The sequence below is a fragment of the Mycteria americana genome, chromosome 12, assembly GCF_035582795.1.
Source record: "Mycteria americana isolate JAX WOST 10 ecotype Jacksonville Zoo and Gardens chromosome 12, USCA_MyAme_1.0, whole genome shotgun sequence".
Taxonomy (NCBI): Eukaryota; Metazoa; Chordata; class Aves; order Ciconiiformes; family Ciconiidae; genus Mycteria; species Mycteria americana.
In genome coordinates this window covers 12537387-12557605 of record NC_134376.1, presented here as the reverse complement: position 1 = coordinate 12557605, position 20219 = coordinate 12537387, and the positions used below count along the sequence as shown (strand labels likewise).

General features: G+C 39.9%; 1 protein-coding gene and 1 long non-coding RNA gene across 19 annotated transcripts in view; one reads left to right on the top strand and one right to left on the bottom strand.

The window, feature by feature from the left end:
* The window catches only part of PLA2G10 (phospholipase A2 group X), a 36199-nt gene that overhangs the window by 12688 nt on the left and 3292 nt on the right, over positions 1 to 20219 (top strand). For 9 of the 18 annotated variants that reach the window (XM_075515548.1, XM_075515546.1, XM_075515545.1 and 6 more), the window contains 4 exons: positions 1800 to 1964; positions 4621 to 4678; positions 14410 to 14575; positions 17365 to 17471. In XM_075515548.1, coding sequence (XP_075371663.1) covers positions 1962 to 1964; positions 4621 to 4678; positions 14410 to 14575; positions 17365 to 17471 — 334 coding nt within the window. In that variant the 5' untranslated portion in view covers positions 1800 to 1961. The other 9 variants (XM_075515550.1, XM_075515551.1, XM_075515549.1 and 6 more) reach the window with 9 other exon arrangements.
* Positions 3553 to 8206, bottom strand: LOC142416244 (uncharacterized). Its single transcript, XR_012777673.1, has 3 exons — positions 7930 to 8206; positions 7132 to 7264; positions 3553 to 3677 (listed from the first exon to the last, which is right to left on the bottom strand). It is a non-coding gene; the product is annotated as an uncharacterized LOC142416244 (long non-coding RNA).

Here is a 20219-nt window from a genome sequence, read left to right as displayed (position 1 = left end):
TAATGGCATTTGATGTATTAATTTTATGCTGGCATCTCATATGCAGTTAAAACTTTTTCTCCTTTATACATAAGAACAAGATTCTTCATACATGTTATTTTAAAGCATACAGCCCCTCTATGTGTTTAGGATGGTATGAACTTTATTAGTTACAGGACCTGTAGACAGGAGTTTTTCTAGATGGCTCTCTATGAAATTCAGTAAATACAGTATCATCATTAGGAATTTGTTTTATTTTAAACCAAGGAAGCCATTTATGTATTTGGATCAGGTCATCTTCCTTGTATTAAAATAAAACCAAAAAGAATGACCAAGGCTTAAGACTGCCAAACCCATTGTTTGTCCTAGTTTTCAATTCATACAATGGAAATTATGCAACATTTCTGTATGTCTTTGAAGATTCAGTGAACTCTGCAAGAGTTAAGTATCATCATCTTCCCTGAGCACTGTCATATTTACAAGGTACTGGGACCTCACTTCAGCAGCTACCTTCAGACTCAACTGTTTTCTTAGCTTTTTCTGACAATGAGTCTACAAGTCTTCTGCTCATAAGTGTCCTGAACATGTCTTCTCTTGTCCATAACTGATCACCTTTAAGTGATCTAAAGCCTGTAGAATCATAAACTCTTTCTTAGTTTTAGGAAAAAGTATTCTTAAGCCAGTAATTGATACTGCATCTTTGCAGCATAAGCTTAAGTCTTTATAATTACAGGATATATAAATTGTTCTAAATTGTTTATATTATATAGTACCCATGGCATCTGCTGCCTTCCAAATGCAGTGGAAAATAGGCCTACATAGAAAACTTAATAATATGTTTGTCATGATGGCCCAGATTTGAGGATGCATTTTAAACTCTTGCCTTCTATTGAGATGAGAGTCCTCACTTCTCACTGGGAATCAAAACAGCAGCTAGTGGCAAAACAATAGCAGCTAAGCAAACATTTGACTGAACATTGACCTGCATGTTGTGCACTTACACTCTATGCATACTCCTCGGCACATGACTATTAATCTTTTGGCTTGTTTGGAAGTATCTGGTTTATTTCCGGTATAGTAAATCATGATTTTCGTGCTGACAATTCTCTGGTTCAATAACTCTTCATCCCAACCACCCTGCAAAAGCAAAGAGTAAAGATGGGAGACAATCCAACAGCAAAGAAAGATATCCAGAGCCTGCTTGACAAGTGACACGTACTCATTTCTTCAGTGCTATTGAGCCCCTTTTTGATCCCACATGTCTTAAGATACCAGATTTCTGGTATTCACTTATTTCCTGCTCATAAGTTCTCTAGCTAATCCCAGTGTTCCCCATCCCTCAGTACTTCCAGGGTTTTTTTGTCTCTCAACAATACCTTCAGTAACTTCCCAGTTCCCAAAGCAGTCTGGATGGCATTTAAGCTGTTTAAAGACAGATAGCTCTTGTGCTGATTAGCCTGGAACAGGCAAGGGCTACATTCTACTCACCTTTCCTTTGACAGACGCATAACTTCAGGCTTTTATCTTCCCCCAAGTGTCCAATTGCCATAAAACTCTTCACAGCTGAGGAAGCAGACATCACAAACAGAAATGTCGTGAAAGCAATCTGTAACACAAGCAGACCAGACCAATAGGGTGTTGCACCATTGACAGGATGAAGAACAAAACAATAAGAGGTGAACAAATAAACAGATAAGAAAAATCTGCTTTTATTTTTAAGCAATTTAAAACATTTAGAGACAACGAAGAGCCAGTAGACATACTAAAAGGAAAAGTTACACAAAATCATAATATGTGCATCTCTGTCTCTTCCCTCTTAGTGGAACGTAGTCTGCACAGTCTCTGTAAATCCATCATCTATCTTCATCTTGAATACTGCATACAATTCTGCAGTTTCCACCCCATCTAGAACTGGAAGAAGATTCAGAAATGGTCAACAAGGACAAAGGCATAGAAATGGAATTTCAGAACAATGAGTTAAAATGGTAGGAAAGTAGTTCTTTATGAAAAGGGCACTGCTTTCTGTTTATGACAAAGCTGTCTAGATAATAAAGGTAGGCAAAGTCTCAACTCTCTTTGAATTCAGATGATTTCTCCTGTGCATTTGCATAGCTTAGTTGGTGATATGTGGAAAAAATTATTATCAATTAATTCATTATTGCAGTACAACAGACCTACTATTTTCCCTGCCGGCAGGGCATAATCTCATTAAAACCTTCACGCAAAAGGAAGAGTGGTATTGGAGTCTCTTTGTCTGGCAGGGTGGAACTGCCAGTTTGAAGCTCTCTGCTATCACATCACAAAATCATAGAATCACATAGGTGGTAAGGGACTTCTGCAAGTCTGCAGTCCAACTTTCTGCTCAAGACAGGTCCCATTAAAGCAGGTTACTTCGGGCCATGTCCAGTTGAGTTATGAATATCTCCAAGGATGGCGTTTCCATAGCCTCTCTGGGCAAGCTGTTTCAGTATTTCACCGTCCTTTGTTTAAAAAAAAAAAAAATTGTTTCTTACATTGAATTTCCCATGTTGTAACTTGTGCTCATTGCCTCTAGTGCACCCCTGGGAAGAATCTGGCTCTACCTTTTCTACACCCTTCCATTAGGAAGCGATAGACAGCAGTATGACCTCCCCTCACCATCATCGTCTTTAAACCTGAGCAAATCCAGCGCTCTCAGCTTCTTGTGTCATGAGCTGCAGCCGCCTGAACAGTTTGGTGGCCCTCACTAGCCTTGCTAGTATGTCAATGCGTTTCTTAAAACGAGACACAGAACTCCAGATGTAGTCTCACAAGTGTCAAACAGAGGAAGAATCACTTCCCGCCAAACCTACCAGTTATACTCAGCCCTGTATGCAGCTGGACACATTTGCTGCAAGAGCACACTGTTGACTCACATTCAACTTGTCCGCTATGACCCCCAGCTCCTTTTCTACAAAGCTGCTCTCTATTCAGTCAGTTCCCAACCTGTCCTACTGCATGGGGTTATGCCAGCCCAGATGCAGGGCTTTGCATTTGCCTTTGCTGAACTTCATGAGGTCCCTAACAGCTCATTTTTCCAGTCTGACTAGGTCCATCTGAGTAGCAGCCCTGCCCTCCAGTGTATCAACCAGTCCCCCCAGTTTGGTATCACCCCCAAACTTGCTGAGAGGTCACTCTATCCCATCATCCTGGTCATTACATCAGACATTTCAAGAATCTAAGTTGATGTAACCAATATAAAAGAAAGCAAGCCAAACATCCTTCCAGAGATATGATAGAGATTTCAGATTTTGTTTTCAAAAATGCAAGAGTTGCATTGCTAAGTCTCTTCTTCTCTAGATATAAACAGTAGCCCTAGGTTCCACAAGATGCAGGCCCTGGGTCTTGGTTTGGGTGCAAATGCTGAAATGTAGAACTTCACTTACAGTGTATAAGAAATCTTCTGGAAGGCAGAGATGACTGTTGAAACTTAAGAGCTAAGCAAGCCAGAAATTATTTATAGAGTCCTTCCCCAGAATCTTCCAGCCTGTGCCTTTGCTCAAAGAAAGACAGATGATATATTTCCACGTCATAAACATGGACAGAGTTGCATCAGTATATACATGTATACATGGTACTCCAATAACATACTTGCAATCTTGATATTTGCCTGGCTGATTGTATGCACAGGATGGACTTTGCACTAGTAGCCGTTATACTTAAGGAGCAGAGGGTAGAATCTGGAACAGAACAAAACAAAACCAAAAAAAGACAGATGAAAAAGGAAAACTGTAGCAGTAATTTAGCTCTTATGCATACATTATAACTGTAAACCAGTTTCAAGAACATTTACGTAATAACAACCTTTCCAGCATATAACTGTCGGTTATGGGCAGCTACGCGCTAGCACAGTATTTTTGCAGAATGGACAGAATAACATTGCTGCCAAAGGGCATATAAAGGACAACGCTACAAACATGGTTCCCAAAATTCTCTCAGAACATATGCTACTCATAGGCTTATTATTACCAAAGACATTACAAGTTATACTATAGGCTGGTCTAGTCTTAAATCAAAGTTGGATTTTGTTTGTATGCTAGAAATAGATTTGAGATAATACCAAGTACATTGGAAAATACTATAAAATGGCTTAGCAGAATGTTTTCTGATCTTCCACATGGAGCTTGTCTCTCCACACTGTGCTTTATAACTCTAGTAGTTTTTGGAACAACATCCCCAACAACACGAGCTGAAGAAAACATTGGTAAACAGGAAGCATTGGTTGTGAAAAGGAACTAAGAGAAGATGAAAAGGCAAGAAAGAGAAGCAAGCCAGCCAAACCTCTCAAAACGGGAACAAAGGCACTGAATGCTTCCAAACAAATACTTGAATAAGTAAGGCTGTGGGTTTTTTATGAAGACAACAATGATAAAGAAGTTGATTGTGTACTAATTGGACATTCAGTATCTGAAGCCACAAACACTTGTAAGGGATGTATTCCAGGCCAAACCTGTGTCCCAATCCAATGTTTAAGAAAATGTGGGGTAACTTAGGGACCTTTGCCAAGTATAGCAATCAAGTAAATACAGTCAGTTGACTACTGCTGGGAAGCAGCTCTTCAGTTCTAATTGTTCTGATACCTTCACAGTGAGGCATGTGTTTTCTTTCCTTATTTTCCTCCAGGAGTCAGTGCCACAGAAGAACCCAATTTGGGACTTAAGCTGGGATGCAGAACACCAAGGTGCAGTTTCCCAGCTCTGCTACAGCCATCATATAACACCTTGAGCAAATCACCCTGCCTCCATTCCCATCTCTAACAATGGGAAAATAATTTCTTTCACCGTTCTTTATTAGTTTATTAATTCAGTGGGGCAGCAAAAATGTCATATAGCTTAATTGTCACATGCTTAATGCAGAAGGATCCTAATTTTGTAGGACTTCACTTAGATACTTACAAACCCTAGTATTTCTGTACTCATCATCATTACTACAGATCTTCATAACAGCTAAATGCGGAGTATATTTAAGTTTGACCAAGGTAGGTGGTCAGTGCTTTTTCATTTCTCAGTAAAAATAACTGCTATTACTAAATAAAAAGTGTTAATGGAACCACCTTCTTCTGTTACTAGAAAAATACAGTTTTGCAGATGTTTAGTCAGCAGTAAATATACTGTGAACACTGCTCTCAAAATCACTACTTTCACTTGCTCACAGGGAAGTGGATAACTTGCACTTATGTTAACCATATTTTAGACCATTCTAGCACTTTCCAACAACATTTTAACATTTTGGGTTAATATACTCTTATCATCTTCCTGCATGTACAGGATCACGGACCCTGAGAAACCAGGCTTTTACAAGTTTGCCCATAATACTGTTATGCTGTGAGAATATTCCTCAGTACAACTGTGTGTCTCAATTGTATTAATCTATTCCTCAGATTTAAAAACAACTTAATTAAAGCAACCACTGAGCACATGCAACCTTTTTTGAGAAAGTTTATTTGAAAAGCCAATGCTTCTCCCCGCCGCTGCACAGCTCCAGTTGACAAAAAGAAAGAATTCATCAGTAAGAAGGAAAATGCCATTTGTCACTTGTGACTTATACCAGTTACCAAATGCTTCAGGTAAAAGAAAAGGAACACTACAAAAAGCAAATATGACAGGTCTGCACTGACACATAAGTTTTTATTTAAAAATTTAAAGGGAATTTTAAATCTCATTTTAAAAAATCACTGTATCATTGTAATCCAGATTAATTTCCAATCCGTTACTAGTATATTTTCTTAGCCATATGCCATCGCAATTAACTGGACAACCTAACTCCCCCTCAATAAAAGTATTTCTTTCTATCAGATTTCTCCCCCCACCCCAATTTCACTAGATGTTCTCCTTTGAACTTTTACTACAACTCGTAGGAAATAGAACTCCTGACTTGCATTCCTTACTTCATCACTTCATATAGTTTTTGTCACTTCACATCTTTGTCTACTTTCTGATAGAAGCAGCTGTAGCCTGAACATTTCAGTCTCACTTGATTTTTCAATGGTTTTAAGATTACTTTCCTTCCTTCAGAGAAAAACGTATCAACTGCACTAATCCAGCATCAAGTGCATTAACACATTCCATCAGTCTCCTGAAGAACAAACATGAAACGTAATTCACGTTGCTCTCCTGGATACTGTTTTCATTGTCATATCCAATGGTATGCTGGATGGGATACTGTTCAACTGGAAGTTTCACTAAACTGCTGTTGACCACTATTAAAATGTTCTAATAGGTGTGACTTATTGACCGGAAGAGTCGGTAAACAAATGCAGTATAAGTGACAGTATGAAAGTAGAGTAACAGTAATTAGCGATGTGACTCCATGAGTAATAGCAAAATTGCTTTGACCCAGTTGATGACAGTAGCAAGAAAACCTTAAAACAAAAATTTTTTAAAAATTTATCCCAAATCAATGGGTTTTCTATTATGACTTGTACATTACCAAGACTTCTCAGGGTCATTGACAACATTTATAGTTGCCACACATCCTATTTCGCTAGTATTCTAGTCTGTCTCTGTTGGGAAACAGAGTAGCAGCTGTGGTCCACTATGTTAGTAACACCCAAACGATGGGGATAGAAAGACTAGCTGGCAGCATATCATAGCACCTCGTATCAGAAGCTACTTAGCATCGACCAGCAGGAAGTCATGGTCACACAGCAAGCCTCCAACTACTTTCGTCCCTTTGCAGAGTACAAGCTCTCGAGCTGGAAACCCTGCTTTCTTCTGGTTTGTCAAGTTCATACCATGATCCCTTCTGCTTTTTCAAGCACCATGCACAGTTTTGACTGGGCTAACATACCATTTCTAGGATTCTGCATGTAGTTGCACAAAGGTGTATCAATATCCCACCTTAAATTGATGTGCTTCCACATTTATCCCACGCTACCCTAACTTCAGTGCCAACACAAACATTTCATTGAGCGTGGGTTAACGAGAGCATAACAAAACCAAATGTGTCTGTGCATGCTTTTTGTCTTTTGGAATCAGACCACATACAATTTTCTACTTCTTTTCTGATTAAAGAGGAATGATAAATACAGAAACCAGAACATTCTAATGCAAAAGTAGAATTATCCTTCAGTTTGCACATGAAAAAACATTTTATTTCTTTGATGAAAATAGCATTCACTACAAAAAAACCTACCAGCTGCTCTCCAATAGTAAGATGATGTGACCAAGAACGAGTTATTGGTACGTTCTGTAAAACAACTTTGTTTTTATCTCTCTTTCCTTACCCTAGCAGTGTAGGCTCAATGATTTCCACTGGGGGTCATATCCTGGAATATAATAATGCCCAAAAAAAAGAGGAAAACAAAACACACATACACAAAAAATCAATACCCAAAATTTCAAGGGTCCTGATTGCTTGAACAACTGACAGGAAATGCAGTGGTTTTGGTGCAATAATAAAAGGTCTGATGAAATACTTGGAATGTATGACCAAGGAAGAAAAATCACACAAAAGCAAGTGGTATTGTCTGTCTGTTGAGAGGGGCAATGAAACTCTGATTGCAATATGGCATCTAGTTGTAGGTTTTACAAAATAATACAAGAGTTGGACAGGGAATGGAAAAATTATGCAAAGATGACACAATGTACAAAAAAATACTGAGTATAAGACCCTATTTTGGTTGAGAGAAGGTTAAAAAGTTATTTTGATCAAGCTACAAATATCCATAACCAGTTTAGGAGTTGGTTGTTCTTTAGTCCTCCAAGAACCATAGCAATTGGGAGATGAAGTTTGGCAAATTCAGACTACAGGTACAGTGCACGTATTCAGCACTGGTTATAATCAACCACTAGAATAACTTACAACACAGTTCACTGCTATCGCAACTCTTCAGATCTAGATTAAATTATCTAGGAAGGGCTGTAATTCAAAGAGAAATTATAGCTAGCAGAGCAGGAAAGTCCTGGAGGAGCTGTGTGGAGGCCCCCTCACCAGAGACCAGCAGGCAACCTGACTACAGGGCTCCCTCTGTGCGCGCACGGCGCTCCGCTGCCCGAGTGACAGGTCCCAGCTCTCCCCAGGCCCTCCAGCGGCAGCTCCTCCCTTCTGGCCAGACGGACAGCAGAGCATGGTCTTCAGCTCTGGCTGCGGGGGACCTGACTCGGGGCAGAAAGCAGCCTTTTATAGCCGGCACGCAGCTGCTCTGGCTCGCACTTACACACTCTGCTCCCGGAGCAAGGCACTTCTGCCGGGAGCCCGCACCCCTGCCTGCCCCCGGGAGCTGCGCAGACCCGCCCGCCGCGCTGCCCATGGCCCCCCGCCGCCCGGCGCTGCCCCTGCTGCCGCTGCTGCTGCTGCTCGCGGCCGGTGAGTTGAGCGCCGCGGGCCCGGTGCCGGTGCCTGGGGCTCCGGCGCCGGAGGAGCGGTGCACGGGGGAGCCGGTCCTTCCCGGCGGGGACGCGCCCCGTCCCGCGGCTGCTGGGCGCGCTCGCCCCTCTCCGGGCGCTCCGCAGCCTGAGGGATGGGGCTCGGCTGTGGTTGGGGAAGGTAGGAGGAGGGGGAGAGGAAAGAGCGTTAGGAGAAACGATCACGGCAAGCGACTACCTTCACACGTCGGAAAGAAGTACTTGAAAAGATTGGCCAACGCGCTTGGGTGTAACTCGCCCAAACGGAAAATGCTGAGGTGCTGGCTGACGGCTGTAGGCTGTAGCTGCGCCGAGAGCCCATCCCGTTCTCAACTTGCATGTGCAACGTGGGAGTTTTGCTGAGGGTCTCACGTTACTTTAAAAAGGTTCATCAGAAATGTGCAAGTGCGTTAAAGTGTTCAGTATTTACAATCAGACTGCAGATTGCATGTGTAATAATCTTTCTACAGAGCAAATACATTTACCTACACTCTTCTTGTGGGTCTTAGAGCATGCTCTCTCAGAGCACTTAAGTTACAAACCAGTTCAAAAGCAAGGAACTGCTAGAACTGAGATTGCCTACAAAACCATAACTGGGTTATTCTGAAAGAATGAGTCAGTCTTTATGAATAAGTTATGATGTGAGAATGTAATTAAAGGACCCCTGCCTCATACCTGAGCATAGCCAACTACTCACTTTGCAAGTATTTAATTATTTTTTTTGTCTCATATGTCCTATTTATTAAGCAGTATTAAAGACCAGTTGTAATAATTTACAGTCCATTTCCTCATAGGTTTTCTGAGGTATTAATCAGTATAGTACCTATATGTACTTATTTCTTTCACACTTCTGTGAAACTGTATTATCATCCCTCTTTTTCAGAGAGGGAGGTGGGCTGACACAAAAAAGCATCCACTAATTTTAGGTTCCCATGGTGACACATTAGAACCCGATTTTTCCTACAACTACTTAAAATTATGTGGAACTTCAACTAGTCAAAGCCTGGCTCTTACCGAGTATTGCAGTTAGTTTGGTACTCCAACTTCCGGATGTTCAGCAGGCTGGGAGCACACTCTTAGTAAACATTGATAGGCATTGTTTTGAAGTGATTAAACTGACCTCATGCTGAACCTTTGTGACAGCTGTAAGGATAAAATCCAGTTTTCCAGAATAGCATTCAGCTGCCTTAATTAAGAGATTCTCTTTTGTCTTCTTGCACTTTTTTTATACATTCCTACACAGCTTGCAAATTCACCAAACCAAATCTTGCAAATAGAAGGATCCCAAGGACAAAAGCCTCAATTCGTTCTTATAACAGATTCTGTGTGCAGAACGAAGCAGGGTCTGGGGGTGGGGAAAAGAGGCAATCGCATGATTAAAGACCATAAGGTAAGGTGCTTGCATAATGGGGCCAACTTAAGGTCCCACCAAGCTCACTGCCCCAATTCTACTTCCTGACCTCAGCATGCCCCTATTATTCCTTCTGCATTTTGTTCATCCTCCAGACTTCATCCTTTGCACGGCACAAACCTCAGCACGAACATTAAGGAAAGCAACAAAAGACTGTTTCACTGCTTCTGCCAGCCTAGAGTGATCATTACAGACAGCCTACCTTCAGTCCGATAGCTCTGAGTCAGGCTTCGCAGTCACCCATTCCATAGGCAGTGAGGAGGAAGGGAAATGCAATTTACTTGTTTCTCAATGCTTGGTCCACAGTATCAAAACAGGTAAATTTATCCTTTCAAAAAATTTACATGTGACCATAGTTTGTGGGATAGCACATCAGTAGTCTGGGCAACAAGATGAGGCAAAAAAGGCCATTCTTGATGGCTTATGAAACAAGAGGAAAAAATCTAAGGAAAAAAAAAAAAAAGACGTTTCTATAATGCATACAGGTTAAAGGTTTCCACTTCTGGCAAGATCTTGGAGATGCATCAGAAAGTCTACTTATTCCCAGGTTTCAAGTTCTGAACTACTGGAACACTATGACTGTACAAAGGAAATATCACTACAGGAAATCTTACACATATTTAACTCAAAAAATGTTTCTGTAGCCTCAGTGTTTGAAAGAATGGCTTAAAATTTCTTTTAAAAACCACAAAACATCATAGACTGTATTAGATGCTAATGATTAATGTAGTTATGCATCATAATTATACACAGCTGTGCATCTCAATAAAAACATAATTATGTATCTGCAAAAATAATTATTATGTTTGCATTGTGCCCATTGCAAAGAGTAAAATGTTATGGGAAATATGACCTTCCACAAAAAAATCCTGTGTTTCTAAAATAGTTTTTTTTCCTCTATGCATATGAAAATTTAAGGGACTGGGTTTTTAAATACTATTGTAAGCTATTTGGAAAACTAGGAAAAAAGGAGAGTAGGAAGGTATAGTGGAAAACATTTTGCAAAGACATAACGTACAGCATTTAGCACAATCTGAACTCTCAAGAGCTTATACAGACAAACCAAGACAGTGTGATGAAGCTGAAACTCTCCACACACAGTAGGGCTCCAATTCGGGCAACAGAAATTACAGTTTTAAAATCAAGCACAACACAAATCTAATGTGGTTACTTCCTGTTACTTTCAGGCAGTCTTTAGTGTTTACTTAATTTCAGTCTTCAGAAAGTCACCTCATAGCTTTTGATATCTCTGGTTTATTCATTACAATCACAAAGAAAACTGCGTAGATTTGTTTGGGGTTTTTTCTTTCCCAATCTGCTCTTTCATGGTGCCTAAAGTAGCCTTAGGATTGGTATGGTTTTGGTTTCCCTTCAACCTATAAAGCAGCTACATCACATCCAGTTAAATACAAGTTTGCTGATGGACTAATCTCTTCTAAGTTTTTTTTTTGCCCGCCCAAATATCTGTCTTTAAAGTTTTCTTTCAAGAATGAGAACAGTTGAAACTTCAACCAAGTTCCAATTCCTATTATGCAATAAACACTGGAATTAAATATTACAAGAATATTAAAAGCCGTAACAAGAGTAGACTCAAATTGTCTAACTGTAAGTTATTTTTGTACACTTAGTTGTACTTACTTCCTGTGACCTCTAGCTATCAAAACAATGTGGTTTTGATTTTTTCATACACATTATAAAGCAATGAAATTAAAATAAATGCAAACTGGTTCCCTCCCTTTTTCCCCACCCACGATAATGTGTTTGATAGAGCTGCACACAATCTGCATGACAAAAACAGAGTAGACATAGAGGGACGACACTACTCATTTAGGAATGCATAATCAAACCTATAGGAATACTCTTGTCCATAAAGATAAACGTGAAGTCTTCATAAAAACAAACAAAACCACACCGAAGATTTTAAAAACATAATCATGAAACATTTGGAAATACGCAGAATGTCACTTCGCTCTCTGACTGTATTCCACAGAAGTTCTGATAAAATACTTTAGCAATTTTATTATGTTGCTAATACACTAACCTACCATCATCATACTGATACTCTTATTGTTTCCATAGTTCTATGTGTTCTAGGATGGTCTTCCGTCACTTTTATTAAACTCAGGTTACAAAGCTGTTGGGACAGAGACTTTTCCTTTGGTCACGTTCAGAGTATCTACAGTACAATGCAGTCTTGGTTTACACCTGGATGTCCAGACAAATTGCAAGGATAAAAAGTTCACGTCCTTTTCTTTACCTTACATGGCACATTTTAAAGATTTACACCTGAGCTCCTCCAGGAGTAGAGAGTTCATCACTTCTACTTTACATGGACTTAAATCAAGGGACTGGGACTTGTCCAAAGTTAGCAAACAATTCTCTGACGCAGCCAGGAATACGACTTGGAAATCCTTCGTTTCCTCTTCCTGTCTTGTACCTCTCCTACACCATCCTTCCCCAGTTGCCAGGAACTGAGGCACAATGTAAAAATTCTTCAAGGATTTCTTCAGAATCACTAACGCCATGCAGAGCAAACCCAGCTTTGCCATTAATCACTAACACAGTTCCTTCAGACATCACTGGCTAGCTACAAGAGTCTAGCCAAATCTTCCTAAACATTTAAGAGTATCAGCAGTTGTCATTTGTAATGCTGCAGCCTTATTGCAGGTTTTTTTCAGCTGGGAATTTACTGAACCTGTACTGACAGTGAAGAGAACACTTTCAACACTTCGTAAAGATAAGAATCTGGTTATACTCAAATGGATGCTTTTGCTACCCAGAGCTGAAACGTATATTCAGAGCTACAACGGAATGGGAGACGATCATGTGTCAGTTCCACAATGTGACTGTTATTTTGACACCTAGAACTACAGGTTCCAAAGAGTCCACCCAGTACACCTTATAGACCCTTTGGGAAAGCGTGAGAGGATCTTTTTTACCAGAAAACCTATCTAACTAAACATGAGGTAATATCCTGGAATGGGAGCCATGACACAACAGATACTATTCACTAACTTCGCAAGGAAGATTTAGTGCCAATGAAACAAGCTGCAAGCGACTACATAGCCAAGGAAGCTTTGTCAACTCCTCAAGGTGCAAGTGCTTCTAATCAATGGCCAAAGATGCATATGCAAGTTTAAGCACTCTTGTTTCAACATCCTCTCCTCTCCCTAGATCACGTGCCCACAAAGCAGGAGGGAACAAGATCTGGGAGTAGTTGCCAGTCAGAAAAGTACGAAATACTGTCTTACGAAGCCTAGCTATTTTCATAAGTAAGGATTAGCTACACACATTCTTTCTAAAGCTTTTTTCCTCACATACAAACCAGTTGTATTTCTTAGTGAGGTGATTTCATGAGGTGTTTAAATTCCTTTGTTTCATGAAATTACAAATGCTGGAGGTCACCAGCATCCCACGCATTTCAAGTTACTCAGCTGTGCTGGGAACAATATTTTTCTGGCAGATCTTCCATTAACTGATTATAGTTAATCATATAATCTATTACAATAGGTTAGTCTATTATAATAGGTTATATGATTATACGGATTAAATACAAACTGTATAATCACATAGTTATTCTGTAGAAAAATAAATATCAAAGCCTTCAATGAAAAGTCTAAATATTTTTTCTGCTGTCTGTCTCTCTCACAGATATTATCAGTTATTAAAGCTTAATGTCTTTCCCAATCTGTATCCAGTACTGGGAGTTAAGGTTTATGAACTGTTCTCATACCAAAATAAATCATTAGTTTAATTAGTAGGACAACTCTAATCAGCAGCCTTCCACTAATTTGTTTTGCACTCATCCAATTTCTTAAAAATTGCTGCAAATAGCTTGGAGCCTGCACTGCAAGTAAATGCTACCTATTACCATTTAGGTCTTCGATGCTTTAGCTCAACCTGAAGGATGACACGAAGCCCTAAGAAAAGTCATCTGGTGTCTCAACATTTATCTGCTGCCCTGGGCCTCCTGCTTTAGTACTGACACGGGATAGTTAAAATAAAGTTCCTAAATACAGTCTTGTTCTGGAGAAATAATGGTGAGAATCCCTTAAACAACAACAGCAAAACCCAAACAAAATGAAACAGAAAAAAATAAGCAACACTTCTTCTAATTTCCCTGGAAATAACTCCAAGCACCCGCCCCCTTCCCTGCTCTACACCCACCCCACCTCCCCCACCAGTTATTTGGCTTCTTCCTCTAAAAATGAGGAAAAACAGAACCCCATCATAGAGGACATATTTCTTCAAGTGTAAAGCATTATATTCTACAAAATAATATGGCCAAAATTGCATGTTATAAGGAGAAAATACTGCAACGCTGAGCGCATCTAATCTTAGGAGATAGTGGACCTGGACCACAGAACACATGCCAGCCCTTGCCAGTTTTAAGACTGGAAATGACTGAAGTCTGCCATTGTATGCTGCCTTGATGGGAGGAAACCACTGCAGCTATTCAGAATGTTGTTCAATATTCTGCTCGCTACAGATTGGGGTAAAAAGGGACTGCGTCAAGCAGTATGGCCCCAAAGTGTCAAAAAGAAAACTGTATTCTTTTCAAATACTGACATTCATTAGCAAAGTTTTTAAAAAATAAAAACTGTTTTATATCTGCATGTTTGATTCAATAAAAAAATAGAGGTTTTTCTTCCACAGTTTATGAAGGCACTTTTGGGGAAGCCCGTTTTAGAAATCGAAGAGGAATTCTTGAATTAGCCGGAGCCATTAGGTGTACTACAGGACGATCACCTTTTGCCTACCTACGTTATGGATGCTACTGTGGTCTGGGAGGAAGAGGATGGCCCAAGGACAGAGTAGACTGGTAAGAGTAACTATTTATCTGAGTGATTAAGTGCTGAATGTATGCAGATGACTGAGTAAAAGAACTAAAATATGAATCAGGCCTATTTAACATCAGTGAGGGAACAGAGTTTAAACATACCTCAGACTGCCAAGAAACGTGGAAGCATTAAAACTGTGTTAACTGTAGATCTACATGAGTCTTACTTGCCTTTAACTCAAACTCTCATTGCATTAATATTGGATTCACAGTACAATTGAGTTTCTTGGCTGTTGCTTTTGGTCAAGAGCTGAAGAACTAAAGTCTTCTTGGAGAAGCTTTAAAGCTCAAACATTCAAGCTATCTATAAAAATAAAAGTTTAAAAAAACTCTATTGAAAAACCTTTTGATTCTACTGCCATCCATCCCATTTTATTAGTAGGCAAAATAATAAACAAAATTATGCAAAATTCAACCTGTTGAAAAACAACTTCTGAATAAAAGGAATTATGAATTGTTACTAAAATAATTTTAAAGACAGACCTTTGTATTTATTACTAAATCTCAGCATATTGACGACCATCAATTTAATTTATAATTGAACATTAGCTGACAGGAAGATGATTTTCTGGTTACGGTAGTTAAGTAAAGGTTTTATATTTTCAAGTTCATCATTATAATCATACATTTCCCCACTGTTCTGATGTATCAGACAGATACACTGTAAATTAAAAGGAAAACAAACATCTGATACTCACATTTAGGGTAGAATATATGGAAAGTTCAAAATTTTTTTTTTTTTGCGTGAAGATTCTAGTCATGATTAGACCTAAAACTTTTAGAATCCTTGCCTTTCAAATTTTTGGATGTGTAATCTGTCATTTTAAAGACAATTTTGTAGAATGTAGTTGCTACTTTAATGACTGGGAACACATACAAAAAGAAGGGACTATTATTAGTTCTGGTCATCTGTATACCTAAAGACAATGATGGAGAATCTGCAGTTTGCCCATCTTTCATTGTAGGCCATTTTTTCACTTTGTAAAAGTCCCACAGTAGCAAGAAGCTGCTTCTTCATAAAACATGGGTAACTATTTGTGGTGTGGGTTTAATAGCTACAGAACGTTAAGGACAAGCCAGAAGTGAGTGTACATACTCTACTGCATTTGAACAGAATCAAGAATTGCACCGATAGAATGTAGAGACAAACATTCTTACCAAGTTTGGTTTCTTAAAGTTTTGAGCTACATCGTGGCCTGTTTACATTCAGAATAATGCCTGAAAACAAGTTAAGTAAAAATACAGAAATACTTCATTTGAAGTAAGAACGTCTGTAATGGAGTTATTCAAATAACAGTTATTGCAATTCAGATGTTTGCCTGCCACTTATAAACTTTCAAATGGAGACAATCATATATTACTTTCGTAAGATAAAATGTAAAATCCTTAAGCATCTATTTTTATTTAAAATGCTTAAAAGAGGACTAAAGTAATTGTAAAAATTTTTGTAAACACATGAAGATAGACTGCACTATGGCAAAAGCAGCCGTATTTCCTGGTTTGTTTATCTTAGTACTGCTACAAAGACTCAGTAGAAATCAATTTCTTTTTAATTTTTTTTTTTTTATTTATTTCTACACATGAAATGGATGTATTGAGCTACTTCACAGGCATGTGCTGTTCAACTGTTACATGCTGCAGGATCTTTAAATGGAGATTCATGTGGGATTACCAAGTAATTATTTAATAAGCACAGGAAAAAACAGTAATTGCAAGTGAGAGCTCACAGCATTAACTTTTTCTATTGCAGACACAAATTCCTCAGGCAATCTAAAAGCCATCTAAACATCATGTGCCTACTGTAATATGATGGGTTTAGGCTACCAGGAGGAAACTGAATGACTAAATGCAAAGAGCTTGCGGATACATTCTGTTCTTCCACCAAGTCAAAAAAAAAAAATAAAGTATGGTTTGCAGCAAAAAACTTAGAAGCTATCCAATTTCAGATCCTTGTTACCTCCCCTACTTGCTATTCTGGGCTTGCAATGACTCTACACCAAAAGAGTAATTATTTTTTTAAACATTAAAATATGCCATTAATGCTTACCTGTACTCTTCAGTTCCACAATGTGATAGAAAGTCTATGAATTCATTGCCCCAATTATGACAAGGACAATTTTGAAATCATCATTTTGGGCAATTTTCCAAATTTTCTCATGATACTGAGCAAACAGTTTTAGTTATATTATGGCATTAAACAGCACCCGTGCCTATTTATTTGTGAAGATTTCACCTGCTCTCAGCTTTTCTGCCACCATCTAAGGACTTTGCTATAAGACAACATTTATGACAGTATGCTACGGCCTAAGAAATCTTCTTGTCCCTTCCCTATTACCAACTGTTAAAATATCATCAATAACTGGCAGAAAAATACATCATTCGTTACCTGACAGACTATTCTGGCATTTAATCTTTTTCTTGGAAGGGGCTAGGAGGGAGGCATACCCACACAGAAGTTTGTTGTGTTTAAAACTGAGAATGCTTTAAAGATTCCTTGTATTTTCATCTGTGAGGAACTTCAACTAGATCAATGTGTATCAGACATTTTCCTCATCATTGATTACATGAAAGAGTAGTCATTTTTTCCAGGTGATCTATTAAACAAGTACCTTGTTTCGATTCCTGAGCAGGTAACTGTTTGCACATTCACCTACGCTGACTGTTTTATTATTTCACAGCCTGTAGAAACATGCTGATAAAAACCAGCCAAATTAGGTGACCATAAATCACCACAGGATGAATTAAGGCAAGCCCATTTCTCTTACTCTCAGGTGCTGCTTTAACCATGACTGCTGCTATGGTAAGGCAGAACAAGCAGGTTGTCACCCCAAGACAGAAAGTTACCACTGGGAATGTGAAGACAATGCTGCTGTGTGTGGTGAGTGAACAGTTCTAGTTTTTGGTTGATGGGGTTTTTTTGTTGGGTTTTTTTGTTTGTTTGGGTTTTTTTTACTTCTACTGATTGTCTCATTGACTTCACAGAAAGACATTTTCTTAATTAACTGTAAAATTCTTATTTTACCATCCTTTTGTGACTTTTTTGCCAGGGTAAGCTGTGCCTCCAGAAAGCACAGCTATGCCAACCACCTGAATGCAGTTTCTTAATCCCCACCTACTGACATACATAAGCAAACAAAATTCTGATCTACAAGCTTCTATTACCCTTTCAGGAAACACTGCAAAACCCCCCCCTTTTTACTCAGCATTTACGTATGTTGAGGAACCCATGTTATGCTACTCCCTGCAGGTCTCCAACTGGAGAGCAGCTACAAACAGGAGATGAGAAAGTTACAGCTGTTTAGAAAGGATCCTTTTTACACTTCGCAGAAAATATTTCACACCATTTATAAGTTTATGATAGACAAGTTTTTGGCATACTTACCACTGATTGGTTGCACAGCCTGCTGCTAGGGGCTGCAATTTATGAATGAATTCACAATTACAACTTAAAATTTCAAACACTGAGGTAATAAAATATTTGATGAGTATGTTTGTTTATGGAAGTAACATGTCCACAAGCCATAAAATGTTAATTTGAAAATATTTACATAATTAGTGTACAAGTTGCAACAGATGGCTGACCACATCCTGATAAATTTTGTTCGATTGCTCTGAAAGATGAATGTAATATACTTGCCATGCTATAGTATAAGAGAAAAGGACAAAGAGATATCAAAGAAACAAACAAAAAAATGTTTATCAGGAAAAAGCAGAATTTCTTTTATATTATTTGTTCACAACTCCCTAAGTTTTAGCAAATATTTTCCAATACACTTCAAAGACTTTTTGAAACTATAGCTTCTCACAAGCCCCCCAAATTTGCAAGGTTTTTTCTTGCTGTTTTTAGGTTTTGTTTTTGTTTTGTTTTTTAAGTCAGGTGCTAGGTCAAAGTTACTTTGCATGTAATTTTATGCTACTACCTAGAATGCAAATCAGCTTGAGATTTAGTTTATTATTTGCACCACAAAAATGCGGACCTTTATATAAACTTGTTTACAAGTCTGAGTTTCTGACTACCATAGTTCAAAGGCAACACAGTAGGCCGTTCAGAGAAAACACAAAAACCTCTCATTTCATAACTCAGTTTAGAATTTGCCTGACCTGAAATCAAATGAAAGTTTTTGACAGAATCACAGAATCACAGAGTTGTATAGGTTGGAAAAGACCTTTAAGATCATCGAGTCCAACCGTAAACCTAACACTACCAAGACCACCACTACACCCTATCCCTAAGCACCTCATCCAAACGTCTTTTAAATACTTCCAGGGATGGCAACTCAACCACTTCCCTGGGCAGCCTGTTCCAATGCTTGACAACCCTTTCAGTGAAGTAAAATTTCCTAACATCCAGTCTAAACCTCCCCTGGCGCAACTTGAGGCCATTTCCTCTTGTCCTATCACTTGTTACCTGGGAGAAGAGACCGACCCCCACCTCTCTACACCCTCCTTTCAGGTAGTTGAAGAGAGCAATAAGGTCTCCCCTCAGCCTCCTTTTCTCCAGGCTAAACAACCCCAGGTCCCTCAGCCGCTCCCCATCAGACTTCTGCTCCAGACCCTTCACCAGCTTCGTTGCCCTTCTCTGGACACGCTCCAGCCCCTCAATGTCTCTCTTGTAGGGAGGGGCCCAAAACTGAACACAGTATTCGAGGTGCGGCCTCACCAGGGCCGAGTACAGGGGCACGATCACTGCCCTAGTCCTGCTGGCCACGCTATTTTTGATACAAGCCAGGATGCCATTGGCTTTCTTGGCCACCTGGGCACACTGCTGGCTCATATTCAGGCAGCTGTCAACCAACACTCCCAGGTCCTTTTCTGCTGGGCAGCTTTCCAGCCACTCTTCCCCAAGCCTGTAGCATTGCATGGGGTTGCTGTGGCCCAAGTGCAGGACCCAGCTTGTTGAACCTCACACAATTGGCCCCAGCCCATCGATCCAGCCTGTCCAGATCCCTCTGCAGAGCCTTCCTCCCCTCAAGCAGATCAACACTCCCACACAACTTGGTGTCACCTGCAAACTGACTGAGGGTGCACTCGATCCCCTCATCCAGATCATTGATAAAGATATTAAACAGAACTGGCCCCAACACAAAGCCCTGGGGAACACCGCTTGTGACCGGCCGCCAACCGGAGGAAACTCCATTCACCACCACTCTTTGGGCCCAGCCATCCAGCCAGTTCTTTACCCAGCGAAGAGTACACCTGTCCAAGCCCCGAGCAGCCAGTTTCTCCAGGAGAATGCCGTGGGAAACCGTGTCAAAGGCTTTAGTGAAGTCTAGATAGACAACATCCACAGCCTTTCCCTCATCCACTAGGCGGGTCACCTTGTCGTAGAAGGAGATCAGGTTGGTCAAGCAGGACCTGCCTTTCCTGAACCCATGCTGGCTGGGCTTGATCCCTTGGTTATCCTCTACATGCCGTGTGATGGCACTCAGGATGATCTGCTCCATCAGCTTCCCCGGCACCGAGGTCAGGCTGACAGGCCTGTAGTTCCCCAGGTCCTCCTTCCGGCCCTTCTTGAAGATGGGTGTCACATTTGCTAATCTCCAGTCAACTGGGACCTCCCCAGTTAGCCAGGACTGCTGGTAAATGATGGAAAGGGGCTTGGTGAGCACATCTGCCAGTTCCTTCA